General features: G+C 40.1%; 1 protein-coding gene across 1 annotated transcript in view; it reads right to left on the reverse strand.

Annotated features, from left to right (window-relative positions):
* The window catches only part of BICDL1 (BICD family like cargo adaptor 1), a 129,594-nt gene that overhangs the window by 22,589 nt on the left and 87,514 nt on the right, over positions 1-19,491 (reverse strand). Inside the window, exon 5 of the mRNA XM_069758376.1 lies at positions 1,599-1,778. Within this exon, the coding sequence (XP_069614477.1) occupies positions 1,599-1,778 (180 nt within the window). The remainder of the gene's footprint in view (positions 1-1,598; positions 1,779-19,491) is intronic.

Raw genomic sequence — 19,491 nt, forward strand, 5'->3', positions numbered from 1 at the left:
AAGATATTCCATTCACTGTCCTAAATTATTATAATATCACCCATCAAAAGAGAGGAGGTGGTAATAAAATTGGAATTATGCTCAATAATAAATTTGTAGTTTGACTTTCCCATAACCCATTTCTGATCATGGACTGTTTTGAAGCCAACATTAGTCAGCCGCTATAGCATCAATATACCTAATTAACACTTACTCTATATCAGGGGTGTCAAACTGCATTCCTCGAGGGTCTCAAACCATGCGTGGTTTCAAGATTTCCTTAGCTTTGCACAAGGTACTGGAATCATTCTCTGCAGGTGATTAAATTATCACCTGTGCAGTACAAGGAAATTCTGAAAACATGACCTGTTTGCAGCCCTTAAGGATTGCAGTTTGACACCTCTGCTCTATATAATTATTCGGTGTTGGAAAAGTAATATTTATTAGCAAGAGGCCACACTGCACCAGGTCTAGAGTGGTCACCATCACTTTTTGGTAAAATCACAGAATGTTGGCTGTTGTGACATTTTTGTTTTAGGTCCCATGCACAAGACTGCACATAATGAAACTATTGCAGACAGCAGAGTTCCACATGGTGAAGCCAAGTATTCCCCTAAAAGTACTAAAACAGGAACAAAAACACTAAACAAGGTATTATAATACAGGTTGCAGGATTTTTATTCTATGCAAATTCTGAATAAAAAAAATCTCCATGAACTACTGTATTACCCAGATCGCAAATACTGTCATAACATGAGGCACGATAGTAAAAACAAACCACTAAATGTTCTCCCATTCTGGATAAGTGGGGACAAGGATCAAGTAGACTGTGGGTCTGCTTTATTTGTTGTCCTACCCCATTCCTTCCGGAACATCAGATATTCCTACTTCAAAATTGACTTACATTTCTAATCTGACAGCTGTATCGAAGAGGGGCTAGCTGAAGAACTGTAGTTGCAAAATTCATGCATCTATCTTGATAATACAGTAATTTCATGGGAATTTGTCACCAGGTTTTGCTACGTAATCTGAGAGCAGCATGATGTAGGGGCAAAGACCCTTGTTCCAGAGATGTGTCACTTACTGGGCTATGTGTTCTGTTTTTATCAGATTATCTCCTAATAAATCAGTGTTTTATCAGGAGATTATCACTAGAGGACTTGTTGTCTCCTGCCATGTAGTCTTCCTGCTCAGTGTAACCCCAATAACCACGCCCCCACCACTGATTGGTCGTTTTCTGTGTACACTGTGCATAAGCAGAAAGCTGCCAATGCGTGTTGTGGGCGGGGTTATACAGAGCTCGACATTCCGAGAGCTGCTAGATCTGCAGAGGATAAAACAGTGATTTTATCAAGACTGCAGTAACCAGTACAGTGATACACCTGTAGAATCAGGGTCTCTGTATGCTGCTCTCAGATAACATAGCTAAAATCTAGCGACCGAATCCCTTTAACAATTGAGTTCATCAACATTTGCCTTTTTCCCTACAGACAGGATCAGATCTCTTTCAGAAGATTAATAATGAGTATATTAATGTTAGAAATATTTCTAGACCATGAGGTGTTGGACCAAAGTTTTTTTTTTTTAATAACTGTAAATGTTGAGGATGATGCATTTACCTGTTCCCGTTCCTGCTCCTGTTCTTCTGCCTCAATACTCTGCTCAATCTCTGAGAGCAGTGAGGTACTTGTGCTGTTTAGATGTTGGAGACTCTTCTCCTCTTTGAGCTCCTCCATTTTCATCTGCAGCTGCCGGTAAGAAAGTCGTAGCTCTTCCAACTCCAAGTGACTCTCGCCCAGCTGCAGAAGAAGCAAAGCCAAATCTATATTGCTTTTTTACAAAAAATGTAAATCAGGAATAAAAGGCTTTCCTAACACTCTCTGATGTAAACATTTTTATTTCACACTAGATCAGCTTTATTCATTGGATAAACATAGATGGTAAATATGACCCGGGCCTATGTTTCCATTAATGTAGCCAGATGGACATCACGGATATCTGCATGGAGTTATAGACGCTTTAATTTTCCAGCAACGGGGCAAGTTATATTTCATTTCATAATTTCCAATAAGTTTAGAAGTCTGTCTGAAATAAAAGCTGCAGTTTATAGGGCAACCGAGGAGCTGGGACAATGTAGAGTCACTATGGGTAAATGCACCTGGAGATGGCAATAATGGAAAGCTGCTAATTGGAGTTTGCTACAAGCCTCCTATAATAGCAGAACAGGTAGAGGATGAAATGCTGCAGCAAATTAAAAAGGCAGCAAATAATAATAGGGTCCTTATGATGAGGGATTTTAACTATCCAGACATTCAATGAAACATTAAGGCCATGTTCACACGTTGCGATTTTTACCACGGATCCGCGGCGTTTTTGATGCTGCGGATCTGTAGCAGTTTTCCATGCGGTTTACAGTACCATGTAAACCTATTGAAAACCAAATCTGCTGTGCACAAGCTGCGGAAAAAAACATGCGGAATCGCAGTGTTGTTTTTTCCGCAGCATGCCAATTCTTTGTGCGGATCTGCAGCGTTTCTGCACCCATTGACTTGCATTGAGTCGGGCACATCCGCAGCAAAACCGCAGATGCAAAAAAGATCTGCGGTTGAGCTGCGGGTGATACGCTGCAGATCGGGAGGGGGAAGTGTGTGGGCGGAGACTGTGCGGGCTGCTGGGGGGTCTGTGGGGGCTGCCGGGGGGTCTGTGTGGGCTGCCTGGAGTGTGTGTGTGCAGGCATCGTCCGATGGGACTACAAGTCCCATCGGGCTATGCCTGCTGCAGTGACATTGATTGACACATTAGCCAATGATGGGACAGTAGTAGTCTCATCATTCGGCTAATGTGTTGAATGTAAAAAAAAAACAAAACACAAATATATAACAGAACATACAACATATAACAGTACATACAACATATGACAGAACATACAACAGTACATACAACATAACATGCAACATATAACATACAACAGTACATACAACATATAACATGCAACATATAACAACATACAACAGAACATGCAACATATAACATACAACATATAACAGTACATACAACATATAACATACAACAGAACATACAACATACAACATATAACAGTACATACAACATATAACATACAACAGAACATACAACATATAACAGAACATACAATATATAACATACAACAGAACATACAACATAACATATAACAGAACATACAACATATAACAGAACATAACATATAACATACAACATATAACAGAACATACAACATATAACAGAACATACAACATATAACAGAACATACAACATATAACATACAACAGAACATACAACATATAACATACAACATATAACAGAACATACAACATATAACATACAACATATAACAGAACATACAACATATACCATACAACAGAACATACAACATATAAAAGAACATACAACAGCACATATAACATATAACAGAACATACAACAGAACATATAACAGAACATATAACATACAACATATAACAGAACATACAACATATAACATACAACAGAACATATAACATACAACAAAACAGAACATACAACATATAACATATAACACACAACAGAACATATAACATACAACAGAACATACAGCATATAACATACAACAGAACATATAACATACAACATAAAACAGAACATACAACATATAACATACAACAGAACATATAACATACAACAGAACATACAACATATAACAGAACATACAACATATAACATACAACAGAACATATAACATACAACATAAAACAGAACATATAACATAACATACAACAGAACATACAACATATAACATACAACAGAACATATAACTTACAATACATACAGTACATTCATACATTACATACAATACATACATATATACATGGAGTACATACTCACCATCACCTTGTCACGTTGATCCCCGAAGCCAGTGTCACCTGTAAAAAATATTAAAATAACAAAAACAATATACTCCCTGTGTCCGCAGATATCCAATTAAAACGAGTATCCCATGACGATCTCCCGTGGAGAGCAGCAGCATCAGCAGATGCGACTGCTCTCCAGGAATACAATGACGGAAGATATCCTTCCGCACTGTAATCCTCCGCCACTGTAAAAAATAGTCCCTAATCTCACTTGTGGCACTGCTGTGTGAGAAAGTTCCCACGCAGCAATGCCATAAAGTGAGACTCTGAACTCAGTTAACCTCTTCAGTGATGCACTGCAGGAGCCATTGTCTCCTGTCAGTGTGTCACTGAAGGCCCTATAGAGCAGTGACATCACCTGATGTCACTGTTCTACAGGGGAGATCGTCGTGGGACACTCGTTATTAATTGGACTGCGTCAGACAGGGAGTATACGGTTTATTATTTTTAATTTTTTGTTGGCGATCGAGTATGGTAAGTATGGTTAAATTAAGAATATTAAAATACTTTTTTCTGGCTGTGTCTTTTTTTTTTCTAACTCTTTCACTACTATAGGATTAATAATGGATAGGCATCTTATTGACGCCTCTCCATTACTAACCGGGCTTAATGTCACCTTACATTAGCAAGGTGACATTAACCCCTTATTACCCCATATCCCACCGCTAATCGGGAGTGGGAAGAGAGGGGCTAAGTGCCAGAATTGGCACATCTTAGAGATGCGCCATTTCTGGGGCGGCTGCGGGCTGGTATTTGAAGCCGGGGAGGGGGGGGGATGGGCAATATCCATGGCCCATCTCTAGGCTATGAATGTCAGCCCGCAGCTGTCTGCGTAGCCTTTCTGGCTATAAAATATAGGGGGACCCCACATCATTTTCCCCTATTTTAATAGCCATTAAAGGATACGCAGACAGCTGCAGGCTGATATTCATAGCCTAGGAGGGGCCATGGGTTTTAACCCCTTCCCAGGCTACAATAAATATTGGCCCCCGGCCGTCGGCTTTCCCCCTCTGGTGCAGAAAATTGCGTGGGAGCCCACGCCATTTTTTCCCGTTTTTTTTTAATTAAACGTTCTTTAAGAAATATCGGTCTTGCTATTATATATCTATGGATATATGTATAGATATAACTAAGAAGTATAATTTCTCCTTGCGGAGAGTGACATGATAAGCATGACGTGGTGAGGAGACTTAAAGCCGCAATGCTCCTCTGGGAAATATGCAAATTGTCTCTTCAGAGAGGAAGAGGACTAGAACTCTAGTGCCACCTATTGGAAGTAGGAATCCTAACAGTCAATGTCGACTCTTTAACGAGCCTTGTCACATGACTTAGGATAATAGCCAAACCAGAATCTCAATTTGCAATTGAAATTCTGGTTTGGCTATTATCCTAAGTCATGTGACAAGGCTCGTTAAAGAGTCGACATTGACTGTTAGGATTGCTACTTCCAATAGGTGGCACTAGAGTTCTAGTCCTCTTCCTCTCTGAAGAGACAATTTAGATATAACTATGGATATATCTATGGATGGATATAACTAAGGCTATATCTATCTATAGATGTATTTATAAATCTAATATATAAAGCTGAATGTGTGTATGTGTGTGTGTGTGTGTGTGTGTATGTGTGTATGTCCGGGATTGGCATCTGCACCGTCACAGCTACAGCCACAAAATTTTGCACAGTCACACGTCTGGACCCCGAGAGCGTCATAGGCTATGTTGTGAGGCGAAATTTTAACCCCGCGCGTTCCAATTCACCAAACAATTTTGCCCCTATCTACATAATGGGGAAAAAAGTGAAAGGAAAAGTGTTGTAAGCGTCGCAGCTACAGCAACAAAATTTTGCACAGTCACACGTCTGGACCCTGAGAGCGTCATAGGCTACGTTGTGAGGTGAAATTTTAACCCCGCGCTTTCCAATTCACCAAACAATTTTGCCCCTATCTACATAATGGGGAAAAAAGTGAAAGGAAAAGTGTTGGAGGCGTCGCAGCTACAGCCACAAAATTTTGCACAGTCACACGTCTGGACCCTGAGAGCGTTATAGGCTATGTTGCGAGGTGAAACTTTAACTCCGCGCTTTCCAATTCACCAAACTATTTTTCCCCTATCTACATAATGGGGAAAAGTGAAAGGAAAAGTGTTGGAGGCAAATTGACAGCTGCCAGATGTGAACAAGGGGGACTTAAAGAATGAGAGCAATGGCGCCAAAGAGTATATACCGATCAGTTGCTAAGGTGGGGCCCCGACATGGGATACTCACCACACACGGGGATATGAACACACACACAAAATGCGCCACACACTACCACTTGCTTGAACACGTATACCACCCTCAGCACACATTTCACCACACATACACCAACCTCGCCACATAAAAGTCGAAACACAAAAGTCGCCGCTCAAAACTCGCCACGCGCAAAACTCGCCACATGCAAAAACTAGGCTCACGCAAAACTCGCCACAAGTGCAAAACTCACCTCATGGAAAACTAGCCACACGCAAAACTTGCACACGCGGAAAAATTGCCACATGCACAAAATTTGCAACACATGCAAAAGTTGCCTCACACAAAACTTGCACATACTCAAAAGGCACCAGACATAAAACTCACCACGCGCAAAACTCGCCATGCGCAAAACTTGCTGCACACAACTTGCTACACTAACCTGTCACATGCAACTCGACACACAAAAAGTTGCTACACGCATGTTGCCACACAAAACTCATCTCACAAAAGTCGCTACATGCATGTCGCCACACACAACTCAACACACACAACTTGACAAACGAAACTCGCCCTAAAACACACACAAGTCTGGTATTAGCCTTCAAAAATAAAAATCTGATTAATAAGCAGACAAACTACAAGAGCAACAAATGTACCATATAGGAAATCCAGCAGCTGTCAGTCACATGACCTGTCTATTATGTGTATGTGTGAGCTAATATATACTGCCAGGGGGGAGGGCTTCCTGTTGGCTGGGGATTTATCAGGCTGCCAATTTAGCTTACAAATACTGAGGTAAAAATACTGAGCAAATAACGTGTTAACAAGGTCTAATACAGGAGATCACACAGGTATATACTATATACAGGGGAGATGACACACAGATATATACTATATACAGGAGAGATAACACACAGGTATATACTATATAGAGGAGGAGATGACATACAGGTACATACTATATACAGGAGGAGATGACATACAGGTATATACTATATACAGGAGCAGATTATCTACAGGTATATACTATATACTGGAGGAGATGACATACAGGTATATGCTATATATAGAAGATGACATACAGGTATATACTATATACAGGAGGAGATGACACACAGCTATATACTATATACAGGGGAGATGACACACAGATATATACTATATACAGGTTAGATGACACACAGGTATATACTATATACAGGAGGAGATGACATATAGGTATATACTATATATAGAAGGAGATGACATACAGGTATATACTATATATAGGAGGAGATGACATACACGTATATACTATATATAGGAGGAGATGACATACAGGTATATACTATATATAGGAGGAGATGACATACAGGTATATACTATATACAGGGGAGATGACACACAGCAGGTATATACTATATACAGGGGAGATGACATACAGGTATATACTATATACAGGAGATGACATACAGTTGTATACTATATATAAGGGAGATGACAAACATGTATATACTGAGGTGAAAATGAGAGGTGTGAGGTGAAAATGAAAAGGTGTGAGTGCAAAATGAGAGGAGTGAGGGAAAATAGTGTAGTGATCGGAAAATGACAGATGTGAGGTCGAAATGACAAGTGTTAGGGGGGAATGAGAGGAGTGAGGGAGAAAATGAGAGGTGTGAGGGAGAAAATGAGAGATGTGAGGGGGAAAATTAAAGATGTGATTGGGAAAATGAGAGGCGTGATGGGAAAATAAGAGAAGTGACGTGCTATAACTAACCACAGATATTTACTATGCCCAGGCAACGCCGGGCTCTTCAGCTAGTACATATATATATATATATATATATATATATATATATATATATATAGATACATAGATGTTTCTATCCATATATCTATCTGGCTAGTAACTACAGTCATGGCCAAAAGTATTGACACCCCTGCAATTCTGTCAGATAATACTCCGTTTCTTCCTGAAAATGATTGCAATCACAAATTCTTTGGTATTATTATCTTCATTTAATTTGTCTTAAATGAAAAAAACACAAAAAGAATTGTCCTAAAGCCAAATTGGATATTAATTCCACACCAAACATAAAAAAGGGGGTGGACAAAAGTATTGGCACCGTTCGAAAAATCATGTGATGCTTCCCTAATTTGTGTAATTAACAGCACCTGGCAATAACTAAATCACACTTGCAGCCAGTTGACATGGATTACAGTTGACTCAACCTCTGTCCTGTGTCCTTGTGTGTACCACATTGAGCATGGAGAAAAGAAAGAAGACCAAAGAACTGTCTGAGGACTTGAGAAACCAAATTGTGAGGAAGCATGAGCAATCTCAAGGTTACAAGTCCATCTCCAAAGACCTGAATGTTCCTGTGTCTACCGTGCGCAGTGTTATCAAGAAGTTTAAAGCCCATGGCACTGTGGCTAACCTCCCTAGATGTGGACGGAAAAGAAAAATTGACAAGAGATTTCAACGCAAGATTGTGCGGATGTTGGATAAAGAACCTAGACTAACATCCAAACAAGTTCAAGCTGCACTGCAGTCAGAGGGTACAACAGTCTCAACCCGTACTATCCGTCAGCGTCTGAATGAAAAGGGACTGTATGGTAGGAGACCCAGGAAGACCCCACTTCTTACCCCGAGACATAAAAAGCCTGGCTGGAGTTTGCCAAAACTAACCTGAAAAAGCCTAAAACGTTGTGGAAGAATGTTCTCTGGTCAGATGAGACAAAAGTAGAGCTTTTTGGGCAAAGGCATCAACATAGAGTTTCCAGGAGAAAAAAAGAGGCATTCAAAGAAAAGAACATGGTCCCTAGTCAAACATGGCGGAGGTTCCCTGATATTTTGGGGTTGCTTTGCTGCCTCTGGCACTGGACTGCTTGACCGTGTGCATGGCATTATGAAGTCTGAAGACTACCAACAAATTTTGCAGCATAATGTAGGGCCCAGTGTGAGAAAGCTGGGTCTCCCTCAGAGGTCATGGGTCTTCCAGCAGGACAATGACCCAAAACACACTTCAAAAAGCACTAGAAAATGGTTTGCGAGAAAGCACTGGAGACTACTAAGGTGGCCAGCAATGAGTTCAGACCTGAATCCCATAAAACACCTGTGGAGAGATCTAAAAATGGCAGTTTGGAGAAGACACCCTTCAAATATTAGGGACCTGGAGCAGTTTGCCAAAGAAGAATGGTCTAAAATTCCAGCAGAGCATTGTAAGAAACTCATTGATGGTTACCGGAAGTGGTTGGTCGCAGTTATTTTGGCTAAAGGTTGTGCAACCAAGTATTAGGCTGAGGGTGCCAATACTTTTGTCTGGCCCATTTTTGGAGTTTTGTGTGAAATGATCAATGTTTTGCTTTTTGCTTCATTCTCTTTTGTGTTTTTTCATTTAAGACAAATTAAATGAAGATAATAATACCAAAGAATTTGTGATTGCAATCATTTTCAGGAAGAAACAGAGTATTATCTGACAGAATTGCAGGGGTGTCAAGACTTTTGGCCATGACTGTATCTATCTACTAACTATTTAGTAAAAGGTTTTATAGGGCATCCACTCGCACGCCACTTCAAAGAAAAGCATAAACAGTCTCTAAAAGACATGCGTTTCTGTGGCATTCAGATAGTTCATCCTAACTGGAGGGGGAGAAGATTTTATTAAACATATGTCCAGGAGGGAGTCCGAATGGATTTTTATGTTGGAAAGTTTGGCCCCTAACGGCCTCAACCATGAGTTAGAGCTATATGCCTTTTAACTACATCTAAATATGGAGATCTGATACCCCTACGGTGCACCTCGGAAAGAAAATATATGTATTCATGGATGTGTACACATCAAAACGCAGTGATTTACGCATGTCAGTTCTCCCACTTTTTATTTTTAACAAATTATATTCTACCAACATCATAGTAGGCTGATGTTGGCTTTTTAACCATAACTGTCAATTTAATTATAAGCGTATGCAAGTGCATTTTTATAGTATTCATAGTAATTGTTATTTATTTATTCATTTTGGTTTAATCCCAGTTTTAAATTTATGGAAATAAAATTAAAGTTCTTTTATATATTACTATAATTAATAAATGGGCTGATTGCTCACATTAACAGGGGATGAGCACCCACCAGGCATGGCCAATGCTGCACCGACAGGGTAATCCGGCACGCGAAGGGTTAATGTGATGGGGCGGAGGTAATCAGTCGACAGCAATATATGCGGCTTCACATGGAGGGGTCCGTAACCCTGACGAAGAGGTGCGTCCCACCTCGAAACGCGTTGGTTAATTCTGACTCTTCTATGCTCCCGTAGCGCTAGTGACGTCACTTTCAGGTCGAGTGGCCGACTAGCATCGGCCATCTTCCTGCTCCCTGCGTGCATCCAGGGACGCTACCGGCCGGGGCGCCTCTGGCTCTGCACCGCCCACATCTCCTCCATCCTACCCGCTTTGTAAGTGAGAGCGGCACGGGTATCCTGCACGCTGGGTACATCTACCCTGCGGCCAAGCAGACAATCCTTCACTCCTAAGAAGGTAGGCGAGATTAATCATATTTCGAGTTGGATTAGACTGTGAAACCAGACGCTAATGGTTGCTTAATGTGAGCGCGCACTATACCTTTATCTTTGGTCCGCAGCCAGCTGATTTCTATACACGCCAATAGGGTATTTATATATATTAGCAGCCTCCGCAGTGGGGCATTTTTTAGCACGGTATTTTTTGTGTCTTTTCAACTATACTACTAACTAAGTAGTATCTATCTGGAAAGTAACACATCAGGTTTTTGCCGTCAGACACAATCCGGTGAGTTTTTAAAAAAAAAACGGATGTTTTTTTTTTTTTTTTTTTTTCTGCCGGATCCGTTTTTCTCATAGCGTTGTATTAGCGCCGGATTGTGCCTGATGGCCACACGCTTCATCCGTTTTTTGCCACATCCGTCAGAAAAGCTGCTTCGGCGGAGAAAACGTACATAAGAACGTTTTTTCTGTCTGGCAAAAAAACGCACAGCGTCGGATCCGGAAAAAAATGTATGAAACTGAGATGTGAAATGATGAATCCGGCCTCCAAATCCGTTTTTTCATGCATTTTTCCATTGAAATCATGTACATTTTCCATTCTCTTTCTCTCAAAAATATAGATCAGTTGCATCAGTTTTTCACTATTTGCAACGGATCCGTTTTTTTCAAAAATTCGCCGGATCCTGCCTGATGGATAGATGTAGATGGATATGGATAGTTAGGCTACTTTCACACATCAGTTTCTTTCCGTTTGACTTGAGAAAGGCTCATTTGTAGCCGAAACGTCGCCCAGACATGTGGGTTGATTAAAATCCTGCACATTTTTCCACTGAAACAATGGAGTGCTCCCTCTTTTTTGGAATTCTATGAAGTTTGGATAATCATTGGATGGATTGTCTAGGGGCCTTGCACCCGAAGATAAGTATTTATACTGTGATGTTCCTTTTTTTGTTTCTACATCTGTCCATAGATATATCTACATCTATCTATCTCATTCCTTCTATCTATCCATCCATCTATCTATCCGTCTATCTGTCTATGTGTGTAATGGAGTGTGGGTAGGACAAATGTAAAAGAAGAGGTTGGACAAGACATGACATCACATTTTTTTTTGTTCATTAATACATCTTTATTTAGCTTTAAAAAATGCATCAAAAAACGCACCAAAACCACATCAAAACCGCGCAAAAAACGCACCTGCGTTTTCTGCCAAGAGCTGCGGATTTAGTGCAGAAAAATCCGCAGGCAAATCTGCAACGTGTGCACATAGCCTAAATCTTCTGATTATGCGAAAAGCTGTAAGTTCCTATCCACAGGTCAGGGCAATTTCCTATCTCAGCTGGTAGATGAACCAACCAGAGGAGGTCATTTTCTGGATCAGACCAGATACAATTTCAGATCTACAGGTCAGGGAGCATTTGGGAAGCAGTGACCATAATATGGTAAGTTTCAATGTAATTAATACTCAATAAAACATTTCAAAGGGGAAATGCAAAAACCTGGAACTTTAGGAAAGCTGATGTCAACAAATTCAGGGAAGAGCTTAATCGTATAGACTGGGATCTAGTCATGGTAACTGGGGATACTGAACATGAATGGGGCATGTTTAAGGAAATACTACTAGAATCCTGGTAATAAAATGTCAAGGAATAAAAATAAACCATTATGGATAAATAAGACAGTATAAAGTTTAACCCCTTAATGACCGCCAATATGTCTTTTAACTGACCTGAAATATAAGAGACTAGCCTCCCCATACAGGTGACAATCTGCAGCTGTCGGTTGTGCACTATAGCTGACAACTTGCTGCATCAGCCACAATCAGTGTTTGCACCATCCATATCTGTTTAACCCCTTAGATGCTGCTGTTAATAGTGACTACATCATTATAAATGGTTAACAGAGTGTGGGGGCTTCGTCTTTATCCAAACTGGTGCCCTCAGATCATGATTTTGTTGTCCTGATGTTTGCGATGGCAATTCATGACCAAATAGCGGCCTTAGAGTCTGATTGCTGTTGTAACCTGTTCAGAAGTTAGCAGCATTTAGGTGGTAAAAATACACATTTTCATTTCTGTCATGCTACTTTGCATTAATTCCTGAAAATCACCTGAAGGGTTAATAAACTACCTGACAGCCGTTTTCAATATGTCAGGGGGTGCTGTTTTTAAAATGGTATCACTTTTGTGGGTTTCCCAATATATGGGACCCCTAAAGTCACTTCAAACATGGATACATCCCTAAGAAAGTTAATTTTGTAAATTTCCGTGAAAAAATGAAAAACTACGGCTACATTTTTAAACCTCCTAAAATTCTAACAAAATAAAAGAACCTTTTACAAATGATGCTGATGTAAAGCAGACATGAGGGAAATGTTATTTATTAATGTTTTGCTGTGGTATGACTATCTGGATCAAAGGGATAATCATTCAAAATGTGAAAATTGCTAATTTTTTAACATTATTCTCAAATTTCTGATATTTTTTATACATAAACACAAAACATATCAACCTAAATTTACCATTATAAAGTATAATGTGTCCCGAAAAAACAGTCTTAAAATCACTGAGATTTGTTGAAGCGTTCCAGAGTTATTACCACATAAAGTGACACTGGTCAGATTTAAAAAATTTGGCTCCGTCACTAAGGGGAAGACTAAAACAACGGGCATTGAATATCTTGAAGACCGAGAATACAGAAATAGAATTTCAGGAGTATAAAGATGCCAATAAGAAATGTAAAAAAGAAATCAAGCTAGCAAAGTTATCCATAGAGAAACAAATAGCCAGTGACATTACAATAAATCCTCCCCAAAATTATAAATATATCAATGCCAAAAAGAAAAGAAAAAGGATGGACAAAGAAAAGGTAGAGATATTAAACAGGCGCTTTTCATCCGTGTTCACCATTGAAATGACTGTTCCAGGGATCATTCAAAAAGTCAAAAATCAGAGTTCACCACCAGATGTAACCAAGTTTAACACAAGAAGAAATATGCCTGAGCAAATTAATCCCCCAGACCAGATGGCATTCATCCATGGATACTGAGGGAATTGAGATAAGCAATTGACAGACCACTGTATCTCATATACTTAGACTCTTTTGTAACAGTGGTGGTGCCACAGGATTGGCGGCTGGCTCACGTGGCTCATGTGGTCTCATTGAAGAAAGATATTGCAAAGAATAATATAATTTAATAATTGTTGGGTTTCTATGAGGAGGTAAGTGCAAATCTGGATGTAGGCAATGCAGCTGATGTCATTTATCTGGATTTTGCAAAGGCATTTGATACTGTTCCACATAACAACTTTAGGCTATGTGCACACACTGCGGATTTTGCTGCGGATCCACAGCACTTTCCCATGAGTTTACATTACAAAGTAAACCTATGGGAAACAGAAAACGCTGTGCACATGCTGCGGAAAACAACGCGCGGAAACGCAGCGGTTTACATTCCGCAGCATGTCACTTCTTTCTGCGGATTTCGCAGCGGTTTTACACCTGCTCCAATAGAAAACCGCAGTTGTAAAACCGCAGTGAAATCCGCAAAAAAAAACGCGATAAATCTGCAGCAAAAACGCAGTGTTTTTGCCCTGCAGATTTATCAAATCCACTGTGGAAAAATCCGCAGTGGACCATTCTAAGTGTGCACATAACCTCATAGTGAAGAGACAGAAGTAATGACTGGAGGAAACTATATGCAGATGGGTAAGGAATTGGCTAAATGACAGGAAACAAAGTTGTCATAAATTGTACGTTCTCTAAATGGGATATAGTCAGCAGTGTGATACCACAGGGATCTGTGCTAGGACCGATTCTTTTTAACCTGTTTATTAATGAGCTTGTGGATGGGATTGAGACTAAAGTGTCAATCTTTGCTGACGACACCAAACTACATAGGATACAAAAATCTGACCTTGACATTACAATATTGCAAAACGATCTGAATAAGATGACTGAAAGGGCAAACACTTGGCAAATGAGATTTAATGTAGATAAATGTAGAGTAATACACCTAGGACGGAGTAATGCTATTGCTTCATATACAGTATAGACCAAAAGTTTGGACACCTTCTCATTTAAAGATTTGTCTGTATTTTCATGACTATGAAAATTGTACCTTCACACTGAAGGCATCAAAACTATGAATTAACACATGTGGAATTATATACTTAACAAAAAAGTGTGAAACAACTGAAATTATGTCTTATATTCTAGGTTCTTCAAAGTAGCCACCTTTTGCTTTGATGACTGCTTTGCACACTCTTGGCATTCTCTTGATGAGCTTCAAGAGGTAGTCACTGGAAATGGTTTTCACTTCACAGGTGTGCCCTGTCAGGTTTAATAAGTGGGATTTCTTGCCTTATAAATGGGGTTGGGACCATCAGTTGTGTTGTGCAGAAGTCTGGTGGATACACAGCTGATAGTCCTACTGAATAGACTGTTAGAATTTGTATTATGGCAAGAAAAAAGCAGCTAGGTAAAGAAAAACAAGTGGCCATCATTGCTTTAAGAAATGAAAGTCAGTCAGTCTGAAAAATTGGGAAAACTTTGAAAGTGTCCCCAAGTTTAGTGGCAAAAACCATCAAGCGCTACAAAGAAACTGGCTCACATGAGGGCCGCCCCAGGAAAGGAAGACCAAGAGTCACCTCTGCTTCTGAGGATAAGTTTATCCGAGTCACCAGCCTCAGAAATCGCAGGTTAACAGTAGCTCAGATTAGAGACCAGGTCAATGCCACACAGAGTTCTAGCAGCAGACACATCTCTACAACAACTGTTAAAAGGAGACTTTGTGCAGCAGGCCTTCATGGTAAAATAGCTGCTAGGAAACCACTGCTAAGGACAGGCGGCAAACAGAAGAGACTTGTTTGGGCTAAAGAACAGAAGGAATGGACATTAGACCAGTGGAAATCTATGCTTTGGTCTGATGAGTCCAAATTTGAGATCTTTGGTTCCAACCACCGAGTCTTTGCGCGACGCAGAAAAGGTGAACGGATGGACTCTACATGCCTGGTTTCCACCGTGAAGCATGGAGGAGGAGGTGTGATGGTGTGTGGGTGCTTTGCTGGTCATACTGTTGGGGATATATTCAAAATTGAAGGCATACTGAACCAGCATGGCTACCACAGCATCTTGCAGCGGCATGCTATTCCATCTAGTTTGCGTTTAGTTGGACCATCATTTATTTTTCAACAGGACAATGACCCCAAACACACCTCCAGGCTGTGTAAGGGCTATCTGACCAAGAAGGAGAGTGATGGGGTGCTACACCAGATGACCTGGCCTCCACAGTCACCAGACCTGAACCCAATCGAGATGGTTTGGGGTGAGCTGGACCGCAGAGTGAAGGCAAAAGGGCCAACAAGTGCTAAGCATCTCTGAGAACTCCTTCAAGATTGTTGGACGACCATTCCCGGTGACTACCTCTTGAAGCTCATCAAGAGAATGCCAAGAGTGTGCAAAGCAGTCATCAAAGCAAAAGGTGGCTACTTTGAAGAACCTAGAATATAAGACATCATTTCAGTTGTTCCACACTTTTTTGTAAAGTATATAATTCCACATGTGTTAATTCATAGTTTTGATGCCTTCAGTGTGAATGTACAATTTTCATTATCATGAAAATACAGAAAAATCGTTAAATGAGAAGGTGTGTCCAAACTTTTGGTCTGTACTGTACATTAACCCCTTTACCCCCAAGGGTGGATTGCACGTTAATGACCGGGCCAATTTTTACAATTCTGACCACTGTCCCTTTATGAGGTTATAACTCTGGAACGCTTCAACGGATACCAGTGATTCTGACATTGTATTCTCATGACATATTGTACTTCATGACAATGGTAAAAATTATTTGATAGTACCTGCGTTTATTTGTGAAAAAAATGGAAATTTGGCGAAAATTATGAAAATTTCGCAATTTTCCAAATTTGAATTTTTATGCAATTAAATCACAGAGATATGTCACACAAAATACTTAATAAGTAACATTTCCCACATGTCTACTTTACATCACCACAATTTTGGAACCAACATTTTTTTTTGTTAGGGAGTTATAAGGGTGAAAAGTTGAACAGCAATTTTTCATTTTTACAACACCATTTTTTTTTTAGGGACCACATCTCATTTGAAGTCATTTTGAGGGGTCTATATGATGGGTATTTTCTAAGTGTGACACCATTCTAAAAACTACACCCCTCAAGGTGCTCAAAACCATATTCAAGAAGTTTATTAACCCTTCTGGTGCTTCACAGGAATTTTTTGAATGTTTAAATAAAAATGAACATTTAACTTTTTTTCACAAAAAATTTAATTCAGCTCCAATTTGTTTTATTTTACCAAGGGTAACAGGAGAAAATGGACCCTAAACATTGTTGTATAATTTGTCCTGAGTACGCTGATACCCCATATGTGGGGGTAAACCACTGTTTGGGCGGATGGGAGAGCTCGGAAGGGAAGGAGCGCCGTTTGACTTTTCAATGCAAAATTGACAGGAATTGAGATGGGACGCCATGTTGCGTTTGGAGAGCCACTGATGTGCCTAAACATTGAAAACCCCCACAAGTGACACCATTTTGGAAAGTAGACCCCCTAAGGAACTTATCTAGATGTGTGGTGAGTGCTTTGACCCACCAAGGGCTTCGCAGAAGTTTATAATGGAGAGCCGTAAAAATAAAACAAAAATTTTTCCCCACAAAAATTATTTTTTAGCCCCCAGTTTTGTATTTTCCCGAAGGTAACAGGAGAAATTGGACCCCAAAATTTGTTGTCCAATTTGTCCTGAGTGCGCTGATACCCCATATGTGGGGGGGAACCACTGTTTGGGCGCATGGGAGGGCTCGGAAGGGAAGGAGCTCCATTTGGAATGCAGACTTAGATGGAATGGTCTGCAGGTGTCACATTGCATTTGCAGAGCCCCTAATGTACCTAAACAGTAGAAACCCCCCACAAGTGACACCATTTTGGAACCTAGACCCCCTAAGGAACTCATCTAGATGTGTTGTGAGAGCTTTGAACCCCCAAGTGTTTCACTACAGTTTGTAACGCAGAGCCGTGAAAATTAAAAAAAAAATCTTTCCTCCAAAAATTATTTTTTAGCCCCCAGTTTTGTATTTTCCCGAGGGTAAGAGGAGAAATTCGACCCCAAAAGTTGTTGTCCAATTTGTCCTGAGTGCGCTGATACCCCATATGTTGGGGGGAACCACCGTTTGGGCGCATGGGAGGGCTCGGAAGGGAAGGAGTGCCATTTGGAATGCAGACTTAGATGGAATGGTCTGCAGGCATCACATTGCGTTTGCAGAACCCCTAAGGTACCTAAACAGTAGAAACCCCCACAAGTGACCCCATACTGGAAACTAGACCCCCCAGGGAACTTATCTAGATGTGTTGTGAGAACTTTGAACCCCCAAGTGTTTCACTACAGTTTATAACGCAGAGCCGTGAAAATAAAAAATCTTTTTTCCCCCCCACAAAAATTATTTTTTAGCCCCCAGTTTTGTATTTTCCCAAGGGTAACAGGAGAAATTGGACCCCAAAAGTTGTTGTCCTATTTGTCCTGAGTACGCTGATACCCCATATGTTGGGGTAAACCCCTGTTTGGGCACACGGGAGAGCTCGGAAGGGAAGGAGCACTGTTTTACTTTTTCAACGCAAAATTGGCTGGAATTGAGATCGGACGCCATGTCGCGTTTGGAGAGCCCCTGATGTGCCTAAACAGTGGAAACCCCCCAATTACAACTGAAACCCTAATCCAAACACACCCCTAACCCTAATCCCAACAGTAACCCTAACCACACCTCTAACCCTGACACACCCCTAACCCTAATCCCAACCCTATTCCCAACTGTAAATGTAATCTAAACCCTAACTGTAACTTTAGCCCCAACCCTAACCCTAACTTTTGCCCCAACCCAAACTGTAGTCCTAACCCTAACCCTAGCCCTAACCCTAGCCCTAACCCTAATGGGAAAATGGAAATAAATACATTTTTTAAATTTTTCCCTAACTAAGGGGGTGATGAAGGGGGGTTTGATTTACTTTTATAGCGGGTTTTTTAGCGGATTTTTATGATTGGCAGCCGTCACACACTGAAAGACGCTTTTTATTGCAAAAAATATTTTTTGCGTTACCACATTTTGAGAGCTATAATTTTTCCATATTTTGGTCCACAGAGTCATGTGAGGTCTTGTTTTTTGCGGGACGAGTTGACGTTTTTATTGGTAACATTTTCGGGCACGTGACATTTTTTGATCGCTTTTTATTCCGATTTTTGTGAGGCAGAATGACCAAAAACCAGCTATTCATGAATTTCTTTTGGGGGAGGCGTTTATACCGTTCCGCGTTTGGTAAAATTGTTAAAGCAGTTTTATTCTTCGGGTCAGTACGATTACAGCGATACCTCATTTATATAATTTTTTTTATGTTTTGGCGCTTTTATACGATAAAAACTATTTTATAGAAAAAATAATTATTTTTGCATCGCTTTTTTATTTTTTTGCTGATGATGCTGTATGGCGGCTCGTTTTTTGCGGGACAAGATGACGTTTTCAGCGGTACCATGGTTATTTATAGCTGTCTTTTTGATTGCGTGTTATTCCACTTTTTGTTCGGCGGCATGATAATAAAGCGTTGTTTTTTGCCTCTTTTTTTTTTTTTCTTCTTACGGTGTTTACTGAAGGGGTTAACTAGTGGGCCAGTTTTATAGGTTGGGCCGTTACGGACGCGGCGATACTAAATATATGTACTTTTATTGTTTTTTTTTATTATTTAGATAAAGAAATGTATTTATGGGAATAATAATTTTTTTTTTTTTCATTATTTAGGATTTTTTTATTTATTTATTTTTTTTTTTACACATTTGGAAA

The sequence above is a fragment of the Ranitomeya imitator genome, chromosome 1 (assembly GCF_032444005.1).
Source record: "Ranitomeya imitator isolate aRanImi1 chromosome 1, aRanImi1.pri, whole genome shotgun sequence".
NCBI classification, from domain to species: domain Eukaryota; kingdom Metazoa; phylum Chordata; class Amphibia; order Anura; family Dendrobatidae; genus Ranitomeya; species Ranitomeya imitator.